Here is a 25,718-nt window from a genome sequence, read left to right on the forward strand (position 1 = left end):
CCAGAGATTCACCCTCAGACATTCATGGAAAGCTCTGTTTAAACAGACTGGAGCCAAAGATGTTTCTGCGAACACAGCAGCGGGCCTTGTTCACAGAACACATGTTGACTTGTAATAGAGGGAAATGGGTGTTATACACCCTTTAATTAGCACGAAGGTCATAAAACCCATGGTATTCCAGACCATTTGACAATATGACATTTTCTGTATCACCTTGTTCCTCATTGGAGCTACATACTATATATGATGTTTACACTGAGTATGACTTTATGTAAGACTTTATGGCCTCACCACCTGGACGTATTCTTAAAGGCTTGTCTACCATTTCATACACATGTCCCGAAAGTTCAGTTTTTATGTTTTGTTTTTTTTCTAATCTTACCAGACTAGAACGTCAGGGTCAATACATACAGCTGTACATATTTCTTGCAATATAAGCCTGGGTTTACTGTATGTTTCAAGTTTTCTGGGTTAAAGGTTTCTTGCGCTGTGGAGTCATGTTTTTGTGAGTGTTTGGTTTATTTGGTGGGACGCACACACAGATGTGAGCACGCGAGCAAACATGACTCACATCCTACCACTGGCTGCAAATTATTTCAGTGATAAATAGTTGCAGTAATATCAACTGGCAGCAAGTTTATAGCCATGTGAGCAATGCAGGATTTAAAATTTTAACTTTAATTTTTTTAAATTGACAAATGTTTTATGAAGACGGAAATGCTCCAAACACATTCAGCTCAGATGTTACACACATGTATTTTGGTGACCAACACTGAAAGTAAACAACTCTTTTTTGTTTACAAGAAAACTTCACAGGGCACTTTTAAGCATTACTTTCTTAATTATGTTATTAATAAAAAGCAATATTTGTCATCTTAGAACGTGTTGGAATTTACACTAAGATTTTAAACTTTTAAACAAAGTTTGGCTGCACAGGAGGAACATGTGGGGTTTTAGAGGTTAACACATTTAAGCACCATCCTAACCTGTGGCTAGATCACACATCCATACAACAAACAACGCAACTTCTTTCACTTTCACTCTTTTTTGACTATAAACTGGAGTTCAAACCTGTGAAACTGGTCCAAAAAGGTCAGGTTCAACTGGAGGGTAGTTTACAAAAAACCTCTCTGACAAGATGAACGTGTCCTAAAGCCAGTATTTATTACTGTCACACACACACACACACACAGTGAGCGGAGGGGGGTGGGGGTGACTCTGGGGAAATGCATCCAACGTCACCTATCACTGTCACAGAGAACACCGGGATCCATAGACCTGCAGAGTGTGTGCATAAGGCTGGTGGAGTGGTTAATACATGCCTATGGAGATCTATGACAAATACACATATGCGTTGTGTCCGCATGCGAGTAATCTGACAAAGAGATGCGAGATGGACAGAAAGTAAAACAGACAATGATACACTGTGCCGTTTCCGTGGGAACAAGATATATTTGTACCTTTCCCAGACATCTGACCTGGGAACACATATACAGAAACGCAAAACGAACACACAATCCAAGGTCAAACTGTACTAATTTCCCCCAGCCGGTTTCTTATTTCTCCTTTTTAATCCAAACAGACGGAATTAGCAGATAAAACTCAGCTCTGACTGCCAGGGAGAAAAGGGACGCTAGGAGGCTAAACTAACACAGTATGGTTGCTTTTTCAAACCGTGTGTGGGTTTCAGAGACATAAGAGGATCAGCTGATGATCTGACCTCAGCAGATCAGTGGATTCATGTGAGAGTGTGTGTGTGTGTGTGTGTGTGTGTGTGTGTGTGTGTGTGTGTGTGTGTGTCCAAGGCGCCAGTGGAAACTCTGCATCTTTACTGAGAATTCATTAAACATGGATATAAAGAGAGGAAGAGAGAGGTGGAAGACTAGTAAGAACAAAATGAAGAGAGACAGAAAAAGAGTAGAAAGAAAAACTGAGGATGAAGGGAAAGTGTCTATGATGCAGGTTGAAGAGGTACTTTCTCTTTTCTTTCCTCTGTCTCCCAATCCACAGTTTTTTGGCCAATAACATTTATTAACAATATCCCATGAACAATCTGACACACGTCTGTATCAGTCTACACAACAACGTGTCTCTATATAATGAGTCCTGAGCTGAAACTAATAATCTCTGGGGAAACGCTCAGTATTTGTGCTATTACATGGTGCACACACCAGTCCTGATGATATGATGTCCCGGTGTCAAGGACCAGATACCAGCACGAGATGCGGGTCAGGCCGCAGCACACAGCTTTTTACTTATATTTTGAAGCATATCCCACTTTGAATGCTTTGCTTTCCTTCTGAAATTTTTTTTACTGCGGCACGTGGCTCTCATGGCATCACAGTCCAGCTGGGGTACGTTTTAATATTCCTCCTCCCCAGGTGAAATCGAAGCAAATCTCAAAGCATCCCAAGCTTTCTGATAACTTCTAAGTACAGCCAGCACAAACTAAATCAACGTATTTACATTAACTTGTTTAGTCTTTAAGTAGTTAAGTCCTGAGTTCATGTTGTTACGTATTTTTTATATCACCCTGACAGAGAAATCAAAGGTATTAAATATAGACCGTTTTAATAAAGACTGAGCCAACATAACACCTGGATACAATTCACGAATGTGACATTGCTTATTGTTCTCTTTTAGCAAAGCAGCATTAGTTTACATGAGGATTACAAACTTGATATATTCTTAAATTAGCTCACCATGATATATGTACATGGTATTAATACACCATATCTATTTCATTACAACATATAAAATAAATTTAAGTAAAACATAAATATGCTAACATGGACGAGAAGTCCTGAAAGTACTCACAACAAAGAGAAAATTGAAACATCTACAACTTGTAGATGTTTCAATTTTCTCGTACGGAGGAGCCCAAGGTGATACGATCAAAAGCACCAGAGCAGCTACTTAATGGACCGTGTGATGAGAATGTTTCGTCAGAAAATAAATAGACCATCTGGCCTCCTTCTCATCAATGTTAGCAACTTTGTCAACGACTACTAACAACAACTAACTTGAAAACCGCAGAAACTTTTCTATTTCTTTATTTTTTTAAATCACCTATACACCACTATATTTGTTTACTAATTGTTTGAGACAGGCGACAGGAATTAAAGTTATTGGCTCAGTGACAATTTTGTTGGAATTTTAGACCCAAAGTTTACTGCTTTTGTTTCTCTTCTTGACCTTAAACACTACGTTAAAAGGCACTTTAGATTACTACTCCATTTATTTTGCAAAATGAATTCTAATTCTGTGACATATTGACAAGAGAAAAGTGTGGAGAACCACCAGAGGAAAACAACTGTCCTATTCGAAACGCTGGAAAACATTAAATCTGACGTCTGACTGATTTACTGTGTGACATTTGGGCTGACAGCTAATTTTCCACATCGCTCAACCTATTAAAATATAGACACCCACACACAGATTGGAGAGGATATTGAGTACATGTGGAGGGCAGCCAGAGGGCAAACATGACCAGAGCAGAGCGATAAAGGAGGAAAGGGTGCAGACAAGAAGGAAAGTAGGGATGGAAAGAGGAGTTATTCTCTCACTCACACACACACACACACACACACACACACACACACACACACACACACACACACACCCACACACACACACACACACACACACACCCCCCCTTGTTACATCACTGAATAGTGAGGTAACTGAGATCTGGCGGAGTGGAATTAACGGCACTGTAAATCCTCTTATCTCTCACACACTCTCATCCTTACTCCACTATCCATTTGATCGTCTCCTCTCGAAATAAATTAGTTCTTAGGCAACAAAACACTTACATTCCTCTTGCCTCCCAACTACCATAATTCCTTGTCTTTAAATGAAAATAAATAAATAAATAAAAGCCTCAAAATTAATAAAAGATTTCTTTAGTAGCTGCCAGGGGTTAAATATTCTTGGTCTAGGTCAAATGACAAATGAATCCTCAATGATTTTACTAAGAAAAATCACAGACTTCAGCGATTTGACAGGCAAATCAAGAGCTGAGAGTGCACCAGAAGGGAAGATGATGAGGCCAAGTGTGCCGCTGCGGCAGTGCTGGGGGTCACCATGGCGACGGATGGAGGGACGTTCCAGGCGGAGAGAGGGAGAGAGGGATTATGTCGGCGAAGCAACAGAGTTATATAACAACTGCCTCTGCAATGGAGGTGGGGAATTACACAGACACACGGAGAGATGCTGGTGTACAGAGGGATGGTGGAGCGCGTTACGTCTACAGCAGACGGACACTTGTAAGGTTAAACACATGAACACACATTATCAGCTTCAAGTGGCATCAAGTTGAAAGGGACCCGAGTATCAGACACAGGAGTGTGGTGCCTTTTCAAATACACAATATTTGCTCAGCATTGACTGGTTGATCCATTCTACTGGATCAAATGAATATGTGTAATGTGAAAGGTGTCATTTGTAGTGGTTTACCCCCAGACAATTATCACCAACTGTAGTTCCTATCAGCTCTACAGAGTGTTTTAGGGACTTTCAGCTCATTGTTTTGGTTTTACGTTTTGGTTTGGTTTTTGGTTGGCTCTCACCGGTCACATAGAGGAGTGCACACTGCGGAGCTCTTCTGATAAAAAAGCATTGAAAACCCAATATATGCTATCTACCCAGCAAGAAACAGCAATTACAAACTTGTATTTAGGGGCCAGAGATCCCGATATTTCCCTAAGGAGTTGGTGGAGACCAAAACAGAGCTGAAAGAGAGTAAATATTGGACTTTATTTACCAGGTGGCCAGAAAAAAAAGCCTCAAAATGAATGTTAAAGTTGCTGTAAATGTAAACAAGGGATTGTTTGCCATATTCGCCAGTGTGATAATATTTTAGTGTTACAGCTTGTTTCCACTGCCCTGAAGTGGACAGTCAATATTGGTTTAGTGCCGTAACAATTGGCCCATTAATCAATTAGTCAATGAAGAGAAAATGGGCAAAAATTTTGATAATCAGTGAACTTTTTAAAGAATTTTCCTGCATCTCAGACAAAATGATAAATCGATTAAATACCCCGCTGTACCGCAGGTCACTGGAGGAGCTGGCATGTTGAACAGTCTCCTAAATCTATTTCATGTCTCCATATTCTATAAACTATGAATTTCCAACCTGTTCGTAAACCTCAGTGCTCTCTGCTGAGAAACTGGCTGGGATGGAAAATCCCTCACCTACTTACAGGAATGACTTAATTACATATGTCTGTCAAGGTGTGGTCATTTCTGACACACTGATTAACCACCAGTGCAACACACAGAGACATTGACTGCGAGTGTGCAATGACACTTTCAGTTTTAGAGTGGTATGTTCAACAAATGGAATATTCTCAAAGAGAGCCAAGGACTGAATGGAAAAAATGAAATCAAAAAGGTTTCATTTCCCATCTGAAATTCACTAGTTAATCCTGATTGGGGCTGCAACCAATAATAATTTTTATGTTCTATCAATTTTGCCATGTTTTTAATCAATCATTTTGTCCAAGCAACACTCAGAACCCAAAGATATTCAGCTCAGAGTGATACACAACACGATTTTAAACTATTAACTGCTTATCAAAATGGCAGTCAGTTGACTCATCAACAAATCATTTCACCACAAATATAAAAACACTCGTGTCCAATCATGTCCAAAAAAACGTAAGCATGTGCCAACACTAATCTCTAACTAAAATCAACAATCATTTGTAAATAAAGAAATCATTTTCTAGGAGAAAAAAAGAAACAGCTAAGGTGTGGTTGACCACAAAAATCCAAAACAGATTCACTGACTGAGTTAGTGAAACAACAATTAAAAAGAATTGGGGTCAGACAGCTGGTTGTGGCATGCAGATTAACCTCTGCTGTGTTTTCATGCTACCATGGCGACATACATAGAAGTGTGTGTGTAAGATCTATTCTCAGCTCAAACAGGTGTTTGTGTGAATGGGTATGACAAATGGTGAACCCTCCTTGTAGAAGCCACAAACACACACAGAACATTTACAGTTGTGTTCAAAATAATAGCAATTCCTCATCACTAGCAAGATAAATCACTGTTTTTGTTAGAATTTCAACTTCTACACTGCAAGTAAGTTTCTAGAAGGTTTAGTAAAGGTATAGAAAACCAACAGACCCAACAGGCATGACGTGCATGCTGCTGATTCTGTGAAACTGAATCATTTACTGAAAGGGGCGTGTTCAAAAAAAATAGCAGTGCCGAGTTCAATTATTGAGGTCATTGATTATGTGAAAAAAATAGGTGTTAAACAGGTGGCCCTTATTTAAGGATCAAGGCAACTGACGCTGCTTATGCTGGCTGTGCATTTGTCCCTGAAAAACAGAGTAAAATGGGTCGTTCAAGACACTGTTCAGAAGAAGAGCGTTCTTTGATTAAGAAATTAATAAAAGAGGGGAAAACCTATAAAGAAGAGAAAATGATAGTCTGTTCAGCTAAAATGATATCAAACGCTTTAAAATGGCAGCCAAAACCAGAAAGGCGAGGAAGAAAAAGAAAAAGAAAAACGACTATTCGAATGGATCGGAGAATAACCAAAATGGCAAAGGCTCTACGATCAGCTCCAGGAGGATCAAAGAAGATCTAAGATCGCCTGTGAGTACTGTAACAATCAGACGACGTCTATGTGAAGCCAAGCTACAAGCAAGAAGCCCCCGCAAAGTCCCATTGTTAAAAAAAAATACATGTGCTGAAGCGGTTACAATTTGCCAAAGAACACATTGACTGGCCCAAAAAGAAATGGCGTAATATTTTGTGGACTGATGAGAGTAAGATTGTTCTTTTTGGGCCTAAGGGCCACAGACAGTTTGTCAGACGTCCTGCAAACACTGAATTCAAGCCACAGTACACAGTGAAGAATTTTGAGGTTTACTCACCTTTTTAAAACACACTGCTATTATTATGAACATAACTGTACAATATGGTGACTTTTTTTTTTTCCTTCTTCAGTTTGGCTCTTGAACATCACACGATAAAAATTGCTCAAATTTCTCACAATCCTAATTTCCAAGAGCCCAGTCCTCTAATTGTTTTATTTTGTTCAACCAAGAGTCCAAACCAAAGGATATTCACATTACGTGCCGTGTAAGACAAAGAAAAGCAGCAAAAAAAGAAAGCAGCAAATACTTGGTCATTTATGTCTTCTCTAAATAAAGCCGAGTCCTGAAACAGTTCTATCATGTACACAGCTGACTTTACTGATGGAGAATATTCCCTCTGAGACTCGCCCATCCACAGATCTCGCCCAAATACCTCAGAGCAACTGTGTTTCTTACGTCTTAAATTAGGCCTTAAACTTGCCGCACAAAGAAGCTATATGCTGATTTATTACAGTGTAACTTTTAAACTCAAATATATCACCAAATAGGAAGCTGTCAACCAGCTTGCCACTTGGCATCAGCAAACTCTGTGTCAGAGCTAAAAAAAAGACAGAAAGTCTCTCGTGGCAGATATAGACTGCACGGCTACATGCATCTTCACTGTGATATGGGTTTGGCATGGCACTGTGGTCAGAAAAAAAGGCCTCCACACAAACATTACAGAGTCTATTTGCAGCCTGTTTTCAGACAGCACAGTCAGAAATATACTGTGACTCATGGGGGCACTGCCTAACGGCGGGAGAGGCGGGAGAGCTGAGGTTGTTCAGCTTCACCTGTTTGGAAATCTGGACCTTTCTCTCAAGCCCAAAAGTCATCTTTCAGTTAAACACAAAATATGTAAATTTTTTTGCGCTAGGGGTCTCTCAATGAAAACAATAACAAAAGACAGAGTTTGGTGACGTGACGCAGCGTGGGATCATGGGAATTGTTCTCTTCACCACCCCTGCGGTAAAAACATTGAATAAAGCAGTTTCACATTAAAAATAGTCTGTGTGACTTGTTTCTCTGATAACTTGTGATCCAGATATTCAGGAGGTTTTAACCAGGAGCTGAATTATCTGCAGAGGTCTCCTCCTCTCCAAAACAAACAGATCCGGGGATTAAATCTGGTGAAAACACTGAATAAAGCAGTTTCAAGTTAAAAATCTGTGTTTCTCCAACACTGTTTCTCCTTCATCTTTTTACAATATATAGTTATATAAACAACCAAGCGTATCGTAAAAATATATAACATAGGTTTCGTCGATTTTAGACGTTTTAATGTGGGAAGGTTACATTTTATACCTTTAACACTAGTGTAACACATACACCAGTTTTAAGAGTCAAATTTTATTATTACCTAGTTAGATTGACACATTTACTGTGATAAGATCTGATTGTTTTGTGTGGACAATACACTTAGTGGGCATGTATTTACATCTCTGAAATAAAAAAAAACACAAAACTAAACAAACATACATAAATATACAAATGCTTTTAAGATAGCTGTGAGATTCCTGTTGCCACATCAATGCCATTGAGCTGAATGTAATTTTGTTTATGGTGCTCACGGCATTAAAAAGGACATTTAAAAAACAGTCAACAGTCAGAAAGTAGTTAAAACTGTGATCACAGCGAAGTCAGAGGATAATCCAGAAAACAAGACACCTTTTCTAAATGTCATATACTGTGAGCACCACGAACTACATTTCATGACCCTCAATTGTTCTGGGATAGAAGCAGAAAGGTCAGCGGCAGCAATCTCAAAACTTCAGCAACTACAATCAAAACTGCAGAGCCAAAAATCACCAGAGGTGAGTGGGTGGTCCAACCCAGAGGGAGACCTATCCATAGTCCTCACTCTGATTCCATCACAAAGAAAGCATCAACAACATAACACAATGCACCACCACTCATGTGAGCCAAGGGTACAAACACAACAACCCTTTTTTCCACCACATGAGGCCTGTTAGGAGCCACAGACTCATTTAAAAATACGCACACTTAAACTCTCTCCAGAGGGTTGTGCTTCTTTATTTGGCAGGACTTCAGGTGTTCGCTTAAAGCCAAACCTCGGAGTATCTTTCGCTCTCTCGTATTTTTAGCAAAGCCAGAGCCGAACAAGACAGACTGTGATATGAGCCTGTTTTTGCCCTTCATGGCTCGCCTATCCGCTGTGTTATTGACCAGGACCAACAGAGATAGCAGAACTGTTGGGGATAAATAAAATCTTCTTGTCCTGGTGAATCAAACTGTTCAGACAAGAAAGCCTTGGTTATGATGCGGAGAATCTGCAAACATGATCTTCAATAGAGTATCTGTGTCATACCTCATTTACATTCAGGAATCAGAGGGGGAAAAACTCTTAACTTGTCTAAAACATACGTAAGAGTTGAAGAAGCCCTGAGGACAGTCAGACTGATGTGATCTGCTCCTTAAAAAAGAGCTTCACCCGGTCATGACTCAGCGGTTGCAGTCACTGGTGTGCATCTGCCCAGACACGCTTTTAATCTAGTTTCTTAGACTAATCTTAAGACGTAATTGAAGACTTAAGACCTTTTAAATGTTACCAGCAATTAAACTTAGGACAAATCTAAGAACCAAAATAACGAAAAACAAAGCTGGGAAAAAATAAAGTAGTGCATAGAGTTTGGACCGTTAATTAAAGTTTGTAACTTCTCATGAGTCAACTTCTGCGTGATCTGATTCCAGTGAAAGCTTATGTTGCCTCAATCTGCCAGGTGCCAGCAGAAGATCAGAGAGAGAGAGAGAGATGAAAGACAAAGATGAAGGCAGACGGATGCATAGAGAGAGGGGTTGTAGAGGAAATAATAACAGGCCGACAGACAGGGCAGAGAAGAGGCAGACGGGATCGTAAGAACAGGGAGACAGGTCTGTGAGGACAGAGAGCTGGGCATACAGACAGAGTGTAAGCTGAGAGCTAAAAGGGGGGGTGGGGGGGGTGGGGGGGGGACAGCACTGGAGTCCAACAGAGGATCTGATATCTGAGACGATGGAACAAGACGACACACAACACCAGGCTGGTTTCACACTGCGCCTAACGGCCCGGCTCTGCTGCTGCTGACAGCACTGCAGAGTTCACTGCCAAAACACTGGTGGATCAATGAGAGTCCGCACACTCAAATATCAGAACGTCTGTTGTAACACTGCATCTTCAGTTTCTCTTTTGAGGAAAGAAAATGAATAAACGCCTCAGCTCTGCCGTCCTCTGTGATCCGCAGACCTACACTGATAAAATCAAACAGTGAACACATATCATCTTGTTGCAGCTATACTGGAGTGTATGTGCTGGACAGTAAGTAACAGGAAGCAGCTACTGTGAAATGCAAAAGATAAGTTTCAGGTCATTTAGAAACAGCATTGCCATTATCTAGTTTGTCTGCCAGAGACCACTGACTCATTCATCCTTTATTTCTGAACTGGCACATTTCGCTTTCAGTGCACATTGGTCGTAATTCTTCTTCTAAATAGGGTTTTTTTCCAAATATATATTGGCTTCAAAAATCCATATTATGCAACAATAGAAACTGCAAAAACTGAATTTGTGCACAAACTCTTTTTGAACTTGTATCCAGCTTCCTTTTTTTCTTGGTTGCAAGGTTTTTGAAGCAGTAGTAGTAGTAATTAGTTCATCATTCATACAGAAGACACACTCTGTAAACGTCATATTTTGCCCATTCAAGGTTTAAATACTTACAGGACACATTTTGCATAATTCTGATAGAATTTCAGGCAGATTTACTGTCACTTTTTTCCAAATGGTCCAAATTTTCCAGATTTCTTAGCACTTATGATCATTTAAAATCTGATATGACAACTGATGAAAACCATGAGATGCTGCTGAAGGCAACAGAAAGACACAGTAATTAGATTTTCTTTTTCTTTTATAAATTTGTCAAAAATTCTAACTTTTTTTAATGTATTTGATCTCATTCTTCTGTCTGTTCTCTTTAGGCAAACTTTTCTATATTTCTATGGCATTTAAAAGAATTTATAGGAGGTGTCTGAGGAGCCTCTTGTCTTTACGTGTTTCATATACTGACGCATCTGTACATCCATGTGTGTATATGTGTAAACACACGTGTAGCCAACTAGGCTTCAACAACGTTCGCTGCCTGATGAGGGCCTTCATTTTTCAGCAATGACAGACTGCTTATTAAATTCAGAATTTAACCAGCAAGGCTCTTTGGAGTGACACTTATATCCCAAAGCCTTGATGTAATGGCGAGTTAAAATACAGTAAAAGTAGAAGTTTAAGAACTGCCTTTTAATCACTTATTATCCCTTTAAATTTCTAATTAATTTTTTTTTTTTTTTTTCAGAGAACTGCAAAAATGCAAAATGAAAGAAATGTGCAAGTGTAAGAAATTAACAGCATCTTACCTTTTTCTGGTACCACACCACAGCATCTTTTACTTTGGAAGCCATTTACATTTCCCTTCTCCCCGCCTAGGGCATCTTAGACTGAAAACACAAAACACACAGCGACAGAGAGAGACAGAGAGAGAGAGCAGTGTCAGTGACGGAGTAATGAGGTGAGAGGGAGGAGGACCGTAGTCTATATACCTAGGCAGGTAGGCAGGTGTGTCTTGACAACTGACAAAGGAGAGAGGGAGGGGAAGGCACACACACACTTGCACACACGTGTTTATTTATTGTGATTTGGCATTCACTCTGCCTTTTCTAAAAACATGACAAGACACAAACACTCTATTCATATCTCTTCTTTCCGCCGTGTTGCTCCTGAATCACTCACCCCCCTAATAAAGCCAGTCACTTTAACATGTTGTCTCCCTTGACACCCATCTTGTAACATAAACAAAGAGTCTTTCTATGAGCCGGTCTGTGAATAAGCTGAATCATAACCACACACACACACAGGAGATAATCTGGGTACAGTTGTTCGATCCCCTGCAGTGGTTTGGGTGTGTAAGCGACTTCCTTAGTATTATGTAGGATATACGGATTCACAACTATTAAAAAGATTGGCAAATCAAGATAGTGGATGAAACCTGTCTCAAAAACCACAAATTTATATGGTGAATAAAAAAAAAATAAAAGAAGAAAAATGACAACTACAATCTACAACACTCCAAAACAAAAATGTCATTACAGTGAGATCTCACATACAGTGGGATGTGGTTGAAAGATCCAAAAGGAAGCTGACCTTGAGTCTGCTGAAACTACAGTTTCTTAGTTCAAGAATGAACTCTCTTCCTCAACTATCTTCATATCCAAAAAACATGGCATGATGCTGGTGATCTGGAAACCATTATAAATATTTAGCATCATACAGACACAAATTATGTTTTTTTTTTTAATTTTGTACTTTAGCCTGTGGACTGTTGAACTGATAAACACATTAATGTAGTCTCACACTGAGCCAAAGAGGAAAACTGGAGCACACACTTTCTTAGCAGCAGTTATTTATTAGGTAGAAGGACTACAGTGTTGACGCATTAGAATCAAATCTGTGTTTATATGTGTAACCAGGCACTGCAGGAATCTTGGCTTTATTTTTTTGACTACAACCTGAGCTTTGTAAAAACATATCAAATCATTAGTTCAGGCCTTTTTCCATCAGCCGAGGAACCTTCTATTCTCTCTACTTAAAACCTGTGGATTCATCACTTCATGTTCTTTACTAGGGATGGGTACAAGTACTCGAGTACTCGTTGTTGACGTCATTATTCGAGTAGCGTTTCACTACTCGCGCACCTGCGCACGTGTTGTTTTTGGTGCAAGTAACGCTACCTGAGTTGAACTAAGGTAGCGTTACGTGCACCATGGCAGTCGTGACTAGGGAAAGTGATGTCGGGAAATACTTTGATTAAAAAATGTTTTGTTTTTTTTTTTTTTTAAAAAACGACAATAACATGCAGTTCAAGATATGTGGCGTTAAACTTGCATATCATGTTCTCCAACAGTCAAACAGTAGACTTGGTCAGGGAAGTCCGTGTCCGACTGGAAACACAAGCTTAACATTCCGCTTGTGTTTCCAGTCGGACATGGACCTGTGGTTTTTCGTTTTTTACGGTAAAAAAAAAAAAAAAAACAACAAAAAAATACATATATATATCATTTGCGAGTAATCGAGTACTCGCTCGTAAGGTACCGAGAGTACTCGAATATTGAAATTACTAAAAATGCCAATCCCTATTATTTACACTGGGGGGAAAAAAGCCCTCTCACGTCTGCAGCTAATATTACATTACATGCAATAGTCAGTATACTCTATATGACATCTGCTAACATTCATGACTGACCACCACAGAAACAGAAACCATATGTTATCTCAGTATATGGGTCGCTGATGGGATTCTCATGACAGAGAGCACAGTCTACATTAGGCCTGCAGTGTGTCAGTGTTACAGTCCCTGTGTCATTACACTGGGTTGTCTTTGAAACAGGATCTTCTGGCGATGGAGGAGATGGGAACTTGTTTGTTGTGGTAAAAAAAAGTAAAAGAGCAGGAAGTGATGTACTGGAGCCTTCTGTACAAGTCCGAACATCTGTGTTATTTGACACTGAGAATAACAAAAGGGAGTTATTTTTTGCTTGTTTTACTAATGTAACATTTAACAGATTTTGTTCATAGATGTGTGTATAAAAATGTCTGAAACATACTCAGTAATAACATGAGGGCTGCGAACACTTTGTGCTGGTAAAGAATTAAACAGGAGTAGAAACATCTGAGTTAGTGCAGGTGGAAAAGGAAGACAGGGAGAAGATGATGTGGTTAATAAGCTGTTAAGTGAAAAAACATGGAGACTTTGCGGCTAGCCACTCTCCTTCCCTCTTCTCTTTCTGCATCTGCTCCTTCCTCCTCTCTCTTTCAGTCTCTTTTCTATTTCTCTGTTATGCAACTGCAGTGCTGTCCTGCTGTGTGAGTGGATGAGATGGAGGAGCAGATAGATGAAGATAGGTGGAGGGCAGTGGCTTCAGGCCAGGCTGACTCAGCAGGCAGCGGGAACAAGTCCAGCAAATATGACTCAATCCATTAAAATATTCCAGAAATGATTACCTTTTTTTTGGGGGGGGGGGGGGGGGGTGTCTTCATTAATTCTCCTATTTCAATTTAGCTTTTCTAACATGACATGTATTTACATTGCTTCATTTTTTCTGCTTTTACTCACAAGCTTTCCACTCAATGTTGAACATTTAATTTGACAAAGCAGAGTGAAGACATCCTTCTTTGCATGTGAAGGCTTGTTTAATTTCCAGAGAATAAGATTTCTTGTTAGAAATGGTTCTCTTTAAATGAGTCAGGAGAGCCTCAGTCATTTTATATGCAAATTCCATGGTAGATACTTCGAAATATCTTTGTGCTAACATGTGCTGATACTTTTCAGATATTTCACCAAAATAAAGCCATGAAGATTATTTCATGAGTCACATTCAGTCTGTGGCGCAGTTTGCTTTCAAAGAAATGTATGTGAGACCGTACTACAGGACCGTTTAACAGCTCCACAGCTGATCTGCCAACGACCAAACCACAACACTGAGTGTTTGTGTGTGTGATAAAGTTGCCACTTCAAATAGAGTAGTATTGGTGTGAGAGTGTGAGTTGTCCTCGTGTTCAAAGCTGCGGTAGAGTGAGTCCAAGCTGTGTGTCAATGTGAAGAATGTGAAGCTCAAAAGCAGGAAGGAGACAAAGGTTTCTACTCGAGCCAAGTGTGAACTGTTTCTACATCACGCATAGTAGTCTGCTAATAGAGTAGCACACACACACACACACACACACACACACACAAAAATGCAGAATTGCAAAGCACTCAGTTGAAACCCATAAGTGCTACATGCACGCTGCACACAGTTGCAGAAGTGTTGGTATATACCAATTTCTTTGTGTGTGTGTGTGTGTGTGATAGAGTGTATGTGTACGTGCACTTTCGCCCCAGAAGGCAAGAGACATTTTTAGCAACCGGAAGAAAGTCTCTTGCTTGCTGTTGTCTACAATTACGATCATCACTCCTCCCTCCATCCTCCACTGCTGAACCAAACCATTCCTGACATAAACCACATTTGCCTTCTACTGTTATTTATGATCATACAAACGAAACATATTTCAACCTAAATTTGAAAGACTGAGAAGAAGGGAGAAAGAAAGAGTGGGCACTTTGCTGGTTTGTTCTTTTTATGTGCAGTGGTTACACAAGTAAGTGGGTTAGTGTCAATGAAAGACTTCATATCAAAACTTGAGTGACGAGATGGTGACAGAGGCGGTGAAAGAAAGGAATAACGGACAGATCAAGAGAGGAAGGAGGAGGCTGTATGCAAAGAGCAAACACAATATGGAGGGTGAAATAGCAAGACAAGTATTCTCTGTTCCACTTCCTCTGTTAACATAAACACTGAGATAAGTTTATTTCTCATTCACACACGAGAGTCACCTTCCCGTCACAAACTGACATTTACACACTGCTCTCACAGCTCCAACAGAGATTTAATAGTTTGCGATGAGAGGAACATGGATTTAAAACATTCATTTCACAGGAATGGTGTTAGCACTCTAAGATACCAAAGGGGAAAGCAGCTTGCAGTCCTAAAAAATAAAACTCTTTTTTGGATTAGACAAAAACAGAGACTTCGATTGTATCCATAATCAGTTTCCAATTCCATTTACCATAAAATATCAATAACTATATCAAGATATGTATGAATTTCATAGTATAAAATTACATATAACAGGACTGTATCCATATCTTGCTTATGCATCAGGTATTTTATGAATATTTGATGAATTGCTTACATTATATAAGCTTTAATAAAAAAAGTCTCAAAGCCACAGCTAACATCTTCAAAATGTTTGGTGACCAGATGATTCTTTTTTTTTTTTCCCCTTAAAGTAAAACTTACGCACATTAGCAGACAAAAATTATTTCTGAAAATTGTTATGTAAGAATATAAGAGATTGCATCGCTGAAGTGCACACTGAAAATGGCTTGTTGTCGAGCAACAAGACCCGCTGTGACAAACCGTCAAATTGCGCAACCTCAAAACAACAATCGTAAGCATGACCACACATTTATCCCAGACAGACAAACCTACGAGAGCGACACTCCGTCATTAGCAGAGTTGGACCACAAACAGCAGGGTTTCTGTTTTTTAACTCTCTCAGACTTTGTGACAGATTTAAGAGCTTAAATCCTCCCCATCCAGAGACGGTGATAACAAAAACAGGCTGTTCAAAGCCTCGAAATCCCTCCATCATACCTCAGTGAAGGCAACACTGATTCACACATATTATCAGACACAAACAAACACAGACGCATTATCATTGCCTAATACAGCTACAGACACAGGATTAGCTGTAAAATGCTAGGTTATCATTTATGCTGGAAAACATAACAAGAAGAAATAGGCTGGTAGTTATTTCCTAACATACTTTTTCCGAAACCACACACTCTCAGTGTTCCCAAAATACATTGTGGTTTGCTAAAGGGTATTTAGGGAAGGGAACCCAGACAACAGAAACACACACACACACAGACATTATACTTATATTCTCATCACAGGAAGCTGAATTCACAGACATTCAAACGAAAAAAGAAAAAGAAAGAATATATGATCAGATATCTCATAATTTTAAAGTTTTAAATTACTTGTTTTCATCTTTCATTTCATTTTTAACAGTAACTCCGGTGGCAACGAGAAAGTTTTGCTCACAAACGCACCCCATTACAAAGCTTGCAAAGAATTTAACAACGTCGATAACAACCCGACACACACGCACTAATACACACACACACACACAGTCTGCAGCTCTTTGGCTTGCCAAGTCTGTCTGACCAATGAGCTGACCCATTTAAAGAGAGAGAGAGAGAGAGAGAGCAGTCAAGTAAGACAGCATGTATTATGTAGGCCACAGTTTATATGAGAGCTCTTTATATGCCCTAGTGTGTATGTGTGTGTGTGTGTGTGTGTGTGTGTGTGTGTGAGAGAGAGTGAGCGTGGGTGTGTGGGTGTATGTGTGTGCAGGAAATGGCTGAGTGTGATTAGCCATATGTCTGTTGTAGCTACTGTATGAATGTTAATGTGGATGAAGGTCAGTGGAAGAAAAAGGTTGAGTTTTGAGTGTGTGTGTGTGTGTGTGTGTGTGTGTGCGCATGTGCACGTGATGTCAATGTGGCCTCATGCTGCCTTCATGGGGGGTAAAAAGGTACTTTGACGAAACCACACTATTTCCCAAACAGGGTTGTTTTCCACTGAGGTTAAGACCTTAATGTTTCTGAATAATGTAACAACAGATTGGATTATTATTAATAGTGGTGGTTCTTAGTGTGTGCATCTCAAAACTGATTTCAAACCTTAAGTCTATCACATCCGAAGCGTTTCTTGTCTTGCAAAGCTCACACCTACACTCTATATTTAAATCTCGTAGGGATGGATATGTGGAAGGTGATCATAAACTTGTTATTGTGCTAAACAGGGCTGGGTATCAAACCTCAACACGTCTCTGATACTGATTCATGTGTCTTGTTTTTTTTGTTTTTTTACCATTTACAACCATCATTTTAAGAACACACTATTTTCAATATGAGCTGCCTGTCGTCTGTGTAACTTTTACACACTTCAGATATTTATTTCAAGTGCTGTATTTCAAACTTGGCCTGAGGATTCACATGTGGCCAAACAACAATTATTTTCTCATCATTTCGTCTATAAAAAGGACATTCGTGCAAAATGCCTCAAAAATCTTTAAGCTCTACTATCAAGCATCTTTACCTCTCTACCTCTCGACTGGGCAATATGGACAAATTCTACTTCCAGATAATTAGTTGCTAGATATCATGATACAGTTTTCAGAAAACAAAAACTGTTTATAGGTGAAAAAAAAAACATGGGAAATCATGGTAATTCATCATACTGATAGAAAAATCATGAAAACCCCAAGATTACCATCAATGCAACCTGCACAATGACTGTACGAGTGTCTCTGTGAAAATGCTTAATACCAGTCAGTGTTTCATAGACAGAAGCAGTGACTACCACCACAGTCATTTAGAAACACACACGCATGCGCGCACATACACGTCAATGAGGAATCCAGTGTAGTTTTCTACAGTTTAGCTTGTGTGTGTGTGTGTGTGTGTGTGTGTGTGTGTGTGGGTGTGTGTGTGGTTGTACATGTAGTCAGTAAAAGTAGTTCTTTAGTCCACAAAGACACACAAGTAAAATCACTACAGCTGAAGACTGACGTGTTGAGAGTGAGGGTGTGGTGACAATGTGAGTGTGTTTTGAGTGTGTCTAATGGAAAGTGGGTGTGTATATGGAAGTCGTGTGTGTGCTAGATGACGATTTTGTTTTTTGGGTTTTTTTGTTGTTTTTTTTTTTTGTTTTTTTTTTTTTACAATTGTTCTCTTTTTTTTTACAATTTTATGCTATTGGTTATGAAACCTACCACCCTCTGACTTTTTTCACACACTCACCATGTCTCTTTCCACTCTTAATGTCTCGTGTTATTGCAAATGACTTGGGTTGGTTTCGGGTAATCGGTTGTATTTTTCAGTTCCTAGTTGTTGTCCTCATCTGTGAAACTCAGACTCAAACCATGATCTGGAAAACTGCATTGATAATGAGATAGGATCCATCAGGATCCGTCCGATTCATCTTAGCAGGTGATGGATAATCAATCGCACTGGAAATTCGCTTCACAGTATTTAATCAGAGCAGGAAAGTAGCGGTGTAAAGATCAACTGATACGTAATGGAAAACGGGCACAGCAGTCAGAGATTCAGCTACGTCGATACACAACCACCGATCCGACTTGCCACCTCAGCAAACCTAATTCCTGAGGGAACCCCTGAAAGCATTAAAACAAAGAGGCTTGACTGTCTAGATTGTACCTTAGAAAAGTCAGGGCAGCATGTTGTGATGTGCAACTGTATAATCTCCCTCATTCCTCCATCCACTGCAGCAACATCAGAGGTGTGACACGCTGCATAAACTTTGAAATGAGTCACGTTGGGTTTGAAATTTAGTGGTGTCAGGCTTTATTTTACTGTGTGGATGCACATCAGGAAAGCTGGGAAATGTCTCACTTTCTGCTGTGAGCCTCCACTCAAACACCGATGGGTGCCCTTCGGTGCTGCTCAAAAAGCCCCAACTAACAACAAAAATCATCTATGTGGGCTCAAATAAAAACTCAATATTCGCTTTTAGAAAATAAATTATTTTGTTTAGGCACAGTATGTGAAAACCAGGCTGCTAAATCTGGGCTGAAAAAGCAGAAAGTGGCAGTCAGACGACTTGAGATGGAAAGTGAGCGTGAAAGAATACTGCTGGCAACACCGATCACGATCAGAGTTGACCACAAAGCTGGTTTTTTCGATGGACAAATAAGACAAAAACAACAGAACAGAAAGCAACAGCTTGGTTTTCTTTCTGTTTTGCTTCTAATACAAACTGACGACAGTGTAACGTCGCTCTGGGATGTCTGATGAAAACACGAGCACGAGAAAAGACCTCCTTCATGAGGCTGCTAACTCGTGATGTGTAACACTAACTGTTCCCTCTCTCTCTGGGTGCTCTATATTTCATGATGGGTGCAGGTTACATCTCCGAGCTGGGCTGAGGGGGTGTGTGTGTGTGTATGTGTGTATGTGTGTGTGTGTGTGTGTGTGTGTGTGTGTGTGTGTGTGTGTGTGTGTGTGAGAGAGATGGAGGGGTGGTGGGACGTGGGGGGGATCATGTTTTCCATCATGTAGGGTGATTCCCTGACAATCTCAAGTGACAACAAACAACCCCACACTTGACCTTCATCATACCACAAAACACACACACACTCCAGTTCGTTAGTTAATGAGGTCATGCACATATATGACATCAAAATACTTTAGGACAAAACATTACTGCACAGCCACAACCTGCGAGAAAGGCGACGTTACTTTGTGCAACTCTACTATGAAGAGAAAGTAAGAAGAAGAAAAAAGTATGGAGCCGCAGACGGACCTGCAGCGAAGATCAGTCTGATATCAGAGCTCAATCGCATGGCCGCACCATGTAAAATGTTATTCCAATAATTAAAAACTAACTTACAAATACATCTTCTGACAAATCTTTTGACAGCAGTCGTGAGAAAGACTCGTGGAGTCGACCAAAATTTCTGACATGCCAGAAATCAATCGCATAAAGCTGCAGCTGTTTTTTTATATGACAATATGTTGCTCATTTAGGCTTGTGGCAAACATCATCGGACCATCCTTCCGTAGTTAAATCGTCTTATTTTTAGGTCTTTCTGGGATTTTGAATTTGTGCATTCAGCAAAAACACCCAAATGAAAACAGAATACAATACAATACAATACAATACCTTTCTGTATAATGTGATGACATAAAATAGTAACCTGGAAAAAACTGTGTGGGTGGGTATTTGCTGGACAGGAAAACAGCAACCGCGGATGAAGTGAAAGAACACACAAACTGTTGCTGCTGTAGACTGTAGACTTCGCGGCTCAGTCTGCAGAGACAGACACATGCATAGAGAAAAAAGCCTGGTGTTTGCCTCCTGTGCTTGTGCTCTCCTCAGAGGGGTAGTTTTTTTTTATACTTTCTCCTATTTTTCCATCTGTCCTTCTCTCTCAGACATAATGAACAGTACTCATGAAGTGCTGTTGCTGTCTGAGCAGGGTGTGTGTGTATGTGTGTGTGTGTGTGTGTGTGTGTGTGTGTGTGTGTGTGTGTGTGTGTGTGTAGGCAGCTGACACCCTCACAGCAACAGAACAAGAGGTGCTGAAGCATGCGGTGCAAAAACAAAAACAGACTATGTGGAGATTGGGGTGGGGAATTGCAACTAGTAAACACACAATGAATTCAAAACACACACACACACACACACACACACACACACATACAGACAGGACTCACCTCTGGTCGGGCCGTGTAGCTGAGTGATGTTTTGTCCTCACAACCAAATTAGGACAGGAACTGGACATTTGGCAAACAAAGACAGACAGAGAGCGAGAGACAAGAGGTCAAGAGTGTCAGGTCTGGGATGATCACATTTGAGATTCAAAGCATCAACAGCAGCGTGCGTGGCCTGTGCGTGCGTGGCCTGTGCGTGCGTGCGTGCGTGCGTGCGCGTGTGCCTAAGGCTCTCACATACTAGTAAAACCAGTCAGGAAAGATAAGCTTCCTCTTGATCACTCAGGCTAATAACTACATCTAATGTGTGTGGAAAATGGTTTACTGTGGACACTGTAATGTGTAATTGGTCCACATGTCGAAGCTGCACAGTGAGGCTTCCAAGTTTCTCCGGCTTCAAAACACACATGCACGTGTTGCCCTTAGACACAGTATGAATACTGAAAAACAGTCATGACTAACATCAGGCAGCAACCTTTTCTAACAATACAGCCCTTTGTGGAAAGTCAGGAGACCGACCATCACTACCGTCATCCTCCTTTTCCATCTAATAATTATCCCCAAAATATCGTCTTTATCACCATCATCTATCCTTCAGACTGACCTTCTTCATAATGACAGCTTAACAAGGTAGGTAATCAATAACGTCTCTTCAAGTCATTCCTCAGGGCAAGACAGCTCAGTGTGAAGCTCACTCAGCTCTGCAGTCACATCAGTGTGTTACGCCTGGAAGTTACACTACTTTAGCTAAATGATTAGCGCCGCCGCACGTAACTCACATGACGGCCGTCCTTTTCTTTACAGTGGGAAAGTCTATGTCACGTCAAAGCAACAGCTGACAGATGAACCTATAAAAAATTAAAAAAAAAAAAAAAAAAAAAAACCCTAAAAAAGAAAAAAAAAAAAAAAAAAAAAACCTGAAAAACCCAATAAGTTAAAGGCTGACTAGTATCACAATCACATGTATTCGTACTCTGACCTCCTCAAGTCTTGTGAAAGGAAGAGGTCAAACGCTGTTCAACAAACCACAACCACAATTGCAACAAGGCAGAGGGGGTTTGCGATTCCAGATGTGGGTTTGTGGAAGATCTCGTTGCTGCTACAGTAACAGAGACCTCTTTAGATGGAGGTAAAATGCCAAATAAGCATTACAGTGGTTGTTCACGGTAACTCAAAAGGATAAGGAATGATAAGTGTGGTTGGAGACTGCACTGCAGAAATCAATCACAAAATGCTGTGGGGCAATTATTTCAAGATTTATTTCAGATATGATGAATGTATGACACATTAATCATTCCAAACTCCACATGAGCAGTTTTAATAACGCACAATAACTACAAACACTCGTATGGGTGTGCTACATTGGTCTTAGCAATGATTGACCTGTAACAACAATGAAAATGTGTATCAATAGGCTTTTTTCTCAGCAGACATGTTGACTTGTCATAGTAGGAAAAGCACAGGTGTTACTGATAACATTATCAAATGGCTCCATGTTGGTCAAGTGTCCGAGTAAGTCCTGACAGAGTGACAGTGAGCCAGCATGCACAATACAGGGACCCTGACACTGAAGTAGCAATCATATCAGTAGGATCATACAGATTGATGGTACTGGCCTTAAAAAAAATGTTTTTTTTAAAAACCACGGTGATGCATTCCTGTGTTTAGCAGAAAGCATGACTGGGTCCAGAGACAAAATGCTCCTGGTGTAGATTTCCCATCCTGTCACAGGTCATCTTGACCTGCCAGTCTACTGCAGTGCAGCTGAGTTTGTAATGTGTCCACTTTCTCTGTGACCTTCCTGCTCGCACTCAACATCATAATGGCTATATTTCTATGAATTATATCACTGTCCTGCAGGCCACTCTGCGGCTATAACATAAGATGATACGGCAGTCTAGTGTGTGATGTAACTATATTGCAGCTGGTGATGTAACCAGCTCTGCAGGCAGATTCAAGCTGCACAACACAAAGAGCATCGTCTGAGAGCTCCTCAAAGAGAGACAGAACAAGAGAGAGAGACAGAGACAGAGGGAGAGAAGAAATCAACTGAGAGAGAGAAAGGGTGAGACAGAAAGCCAGAGAGAACAAAGAGATACAAAGAAATACAAAGGGACTCGCTGGTCAGACAACTGACTATGGATGCTAGAGTTACACACACACACTCAGTCAGGCAGTCAGTCAACCACTACAACTCACTTTATGCAAATGCATGTATATGCAAATACAAACACACTATACATCGGACTGCGCTGACTGACCTCCAGCCGATGAACGCTGCAGGACTGCTGCAGCTACGTTGACTAACAAGTACTTCTTGCTTAACTGGACATCAGTCAATCAACGTCTCGAAGTCACACGCACTGTGTAGCCTCATCCACAATGTGTGTGTGTGTGTGTGTGTGTGTGTGTGTGTGTCTCTGTGTGTGTGTGTGTGTGTGTGTGTGTGTGTGTGTGAACATCCAGGTGTGTGTTAGAACTGTCAGCTCATGTCTCGATGTGTAAGACACAGCGATGGTGATTTCATGTCTGATTTGTCGACGGGTAACAAACACACTGCATTTTTGCAAACTTTTGCCGAGTGCTATCTTGTCACCACAGTTTCCTGCCGTTTGCCACTGAACAACTACTTTATAAGTGCCTTGCTCAAAATCACATTGTGGCTGCTCATTACTAATTCAAAACCCATCTTTAATCTCTCTAATTAACCTTTTTTGATAAATGTGTGTACATGTCTTAGTTCTCAGCATGTATGGTTTCGTTAATAGGGCGTAAAGTTGTGAATGTAACTGCAGGTGGACTGCCTGAGCAACTGTCTTATTCCAGAGGTTTGATTCTTAGACAGTAAACAGTAATGTACATGACATTTTAAAATACAGATGTCCACATTACACAGCACTGCTGTCTAACCTGTATACCTGACAGTCAAATTCTTAGCTACAGTCCAAACACAGTCAAGCTGAAACAGTAGATGATACTGCAGTGACTCAATTCTGTGATGTCAATGTTTTATAATTGGATTTATTACTCATATGTAGTCTGATCTGTTCCACGTCTTCAGCCTGTATGAACATATTCTGATTGACAAAAAATCCATACTTTATATTTGAAATATTAGATGACAGAAGTAAGACTTATCTGTCTTTGCTGTATGTTAGCATTATGGATTCATACAGGACTCTGCCAGTGCAGTGAGCACGGTTAATTTAGGGGTCAAATTACAAGTGCAGTGGAAAATCTGGATGAGTGATGACAGTGTTTGTCAGACACTGGAAGAGACAGACTGGCTGGATGGCAAATTATGTTGGATAATCAGACAGCCTGCCAAACTGCGAGCCTGACCGCCTGCTGAAGGCTGCGACAGTTTCCCCTCTGTGACACACGATAGGTAGAGGAACCCGACTAGGTAGTAGAGTAACAGAGAGTAAGAAGGCAGATTCATGTTAGTGATGAAGATTGGTGGAGCAGATTAGAATTCAGAGCTGAAAGGATTAGATGAGTAGTTTAATCAATTGGTTGAATAACAAAGTTAACGGGCAACTATTTCGACTGATTAATCCTTTAGGTTTTTCATTTTAGTAAAAATGCCAAAAATGAACATCCTATTACAGCCTATTTATTGGTTTTCTTAGTCTTCAATGAAACTTAAATTTGAATTTTGCAGTGTTGGTTGCACAAATTAAGCAAATTAAAGAAACCACTTTCAGCTCTGGGAAGCTGTGACTGACATTTTTCATTATTTCCTAATATTTTGCATTTTAGAAGAGAATAATTAAGAAAACATTTCACCAGAAGATCAATCAATAAAGAGGGCTTTCCATTAGGAAAATTGTTCAGCCATGGTGGTAAGCCACCCAGATGCTGACACAGATCTGTGGTAAGACAGGCAATCTGCTTGGTAAAAGTCATCTTCCAGTCATGCAATGTTTGCCATAGTTTATGTGTAGCCACTGTAGCTCATTAACTCAAAGAAACCCAGAAAGTGTTTAGCTGAGGTGGAAAACCATCCCGACACATTAGTTTGCAGATGATGGCATCTTAACAACAGTGAGACAACACCACTGCTCGTTTCCCCTGACGATTCATGTGTTATGGTTTAAATGTTCAATGATTTCAGTCGAGGTGGCCCACCTCCGCTATAAAACATTATGAGGAAACCCTGTAATGGAAATAATGGTGAGCTGCAGCTCTAGCAGAATTAAAGTGGAAAGATTAAAATGTTTTATAAGCGAATAAGAATACAGTTTCAATAAAAATATATAACAGGCTAAATGTGAAGGTTTAGAGTGCATCTGTGTCAAATAAGCCAGTAAGACTACAGTCGTCAAGTACACAACAGCAAAATCGTATAGAGTGAACGTTACTGTGTATTTTCACTCCAAAAAAGGACACGACCTGTGCAGCGCAATAAATCTCTTTAAAAGGTAGCTGATATTGAAGCTAGCCTACATGTAGATGCAGCCATGGTGTTTTCAGACAGTCTTCATGGTTCAGTTCACACACAACCCTCCTCCTCCTCCTTGTGCTCCTAGCTCTTGTCATGCTACACAGTTAGCTAAGCTACCGGCAGGCACAAAGAGCCCACACAGCTGTGCCTAATACTGAAATCCTGATCACTGCTGCCCTAACATACCGTGCAGCCGCTCAGTCTTACCTCTTTGGCGGCGACGGCTGCTCAGACCCCACGCAGACCCAAACAGTGTTTTCTAGACGTGACTTATGCTGCACTGTGCTCGCCTGCCTTGTCCATTGTGTAGAAGTGATGCTGAGTGTCTGCTCACCGCTGTTTGAAGCATTAGCTTTTCCCTTCTGTCTTTCACTGTACAAACACAACTTCAGCTCATGACCGTAAACCACCGCATAAGGGCGCCATCACATTTTAAGCCAATAAACGTTGCCAACGGTCAGTAAAGAGAAGAAGAAGGATATCGGGGTCACATTATCACTCCGGTGAAT

The 25,718-nt window shown here is 40.3% G+C and overlaps 1 protein-coding gene across 4 annotated transcripts in view; it reads right to left on the bottom strand.

The window, feature by feature from the left end:
* LOC111663618 (protein PHTF2) overlaps window positions 1-25,657 on the bottom strand; it is a 51,001-nt gene extending 25,344 nt beyond the window's left edge. For 2 of the 4 annotated variants that reach the window (XM_023417881.2, XM_023417879.2), the window contains exons 1-3: window positions 25,417-25,656; window positions 20,766-20,825; window positions 11,281-11,361 (exon numbers count right to left, since the gene is read on the bottom strand). In XM_023417881.2, coding sequence (XP_023273649.1) covers window positions 11,281-11,325 — 45 coding nt within the window. In that variant the 5' untranslated portion in view covers window positions 11,326-11,361; window positions 20,766-20,825; window positions 25,417-25,656. Of the gene's footprint in view, window positions 1-11,280; window positions 11,362-20,765; window positions 20,826-25,416 lie in introns of all 4 variants that reach the window. The other 2 variants (XM_023417882.2, XM_023417880.2) reach the window with 2 other exon arrangements.
* Window positions 25,658-25,718: the final 61 nt, after the last annotated feature.

Source organism: Seriola lalandi, unplaced genomic scaffold (genome assembly GCF_002814215.2).
Source record: "Seriola lalandi dorsalis isolate HSWRI2012SDOR001 ecotype SW California unplaced genomic scaffold, Sedor1 jcf7180002054579, whole genome shotgun sequence".
In the NCBI taxonomy this organism is placed as follows: Eukaryota; Metazoa; Chordata; class Actinopteri; order Carangiformes; family Carangidae; genus Seriola; species Seriola lalandi.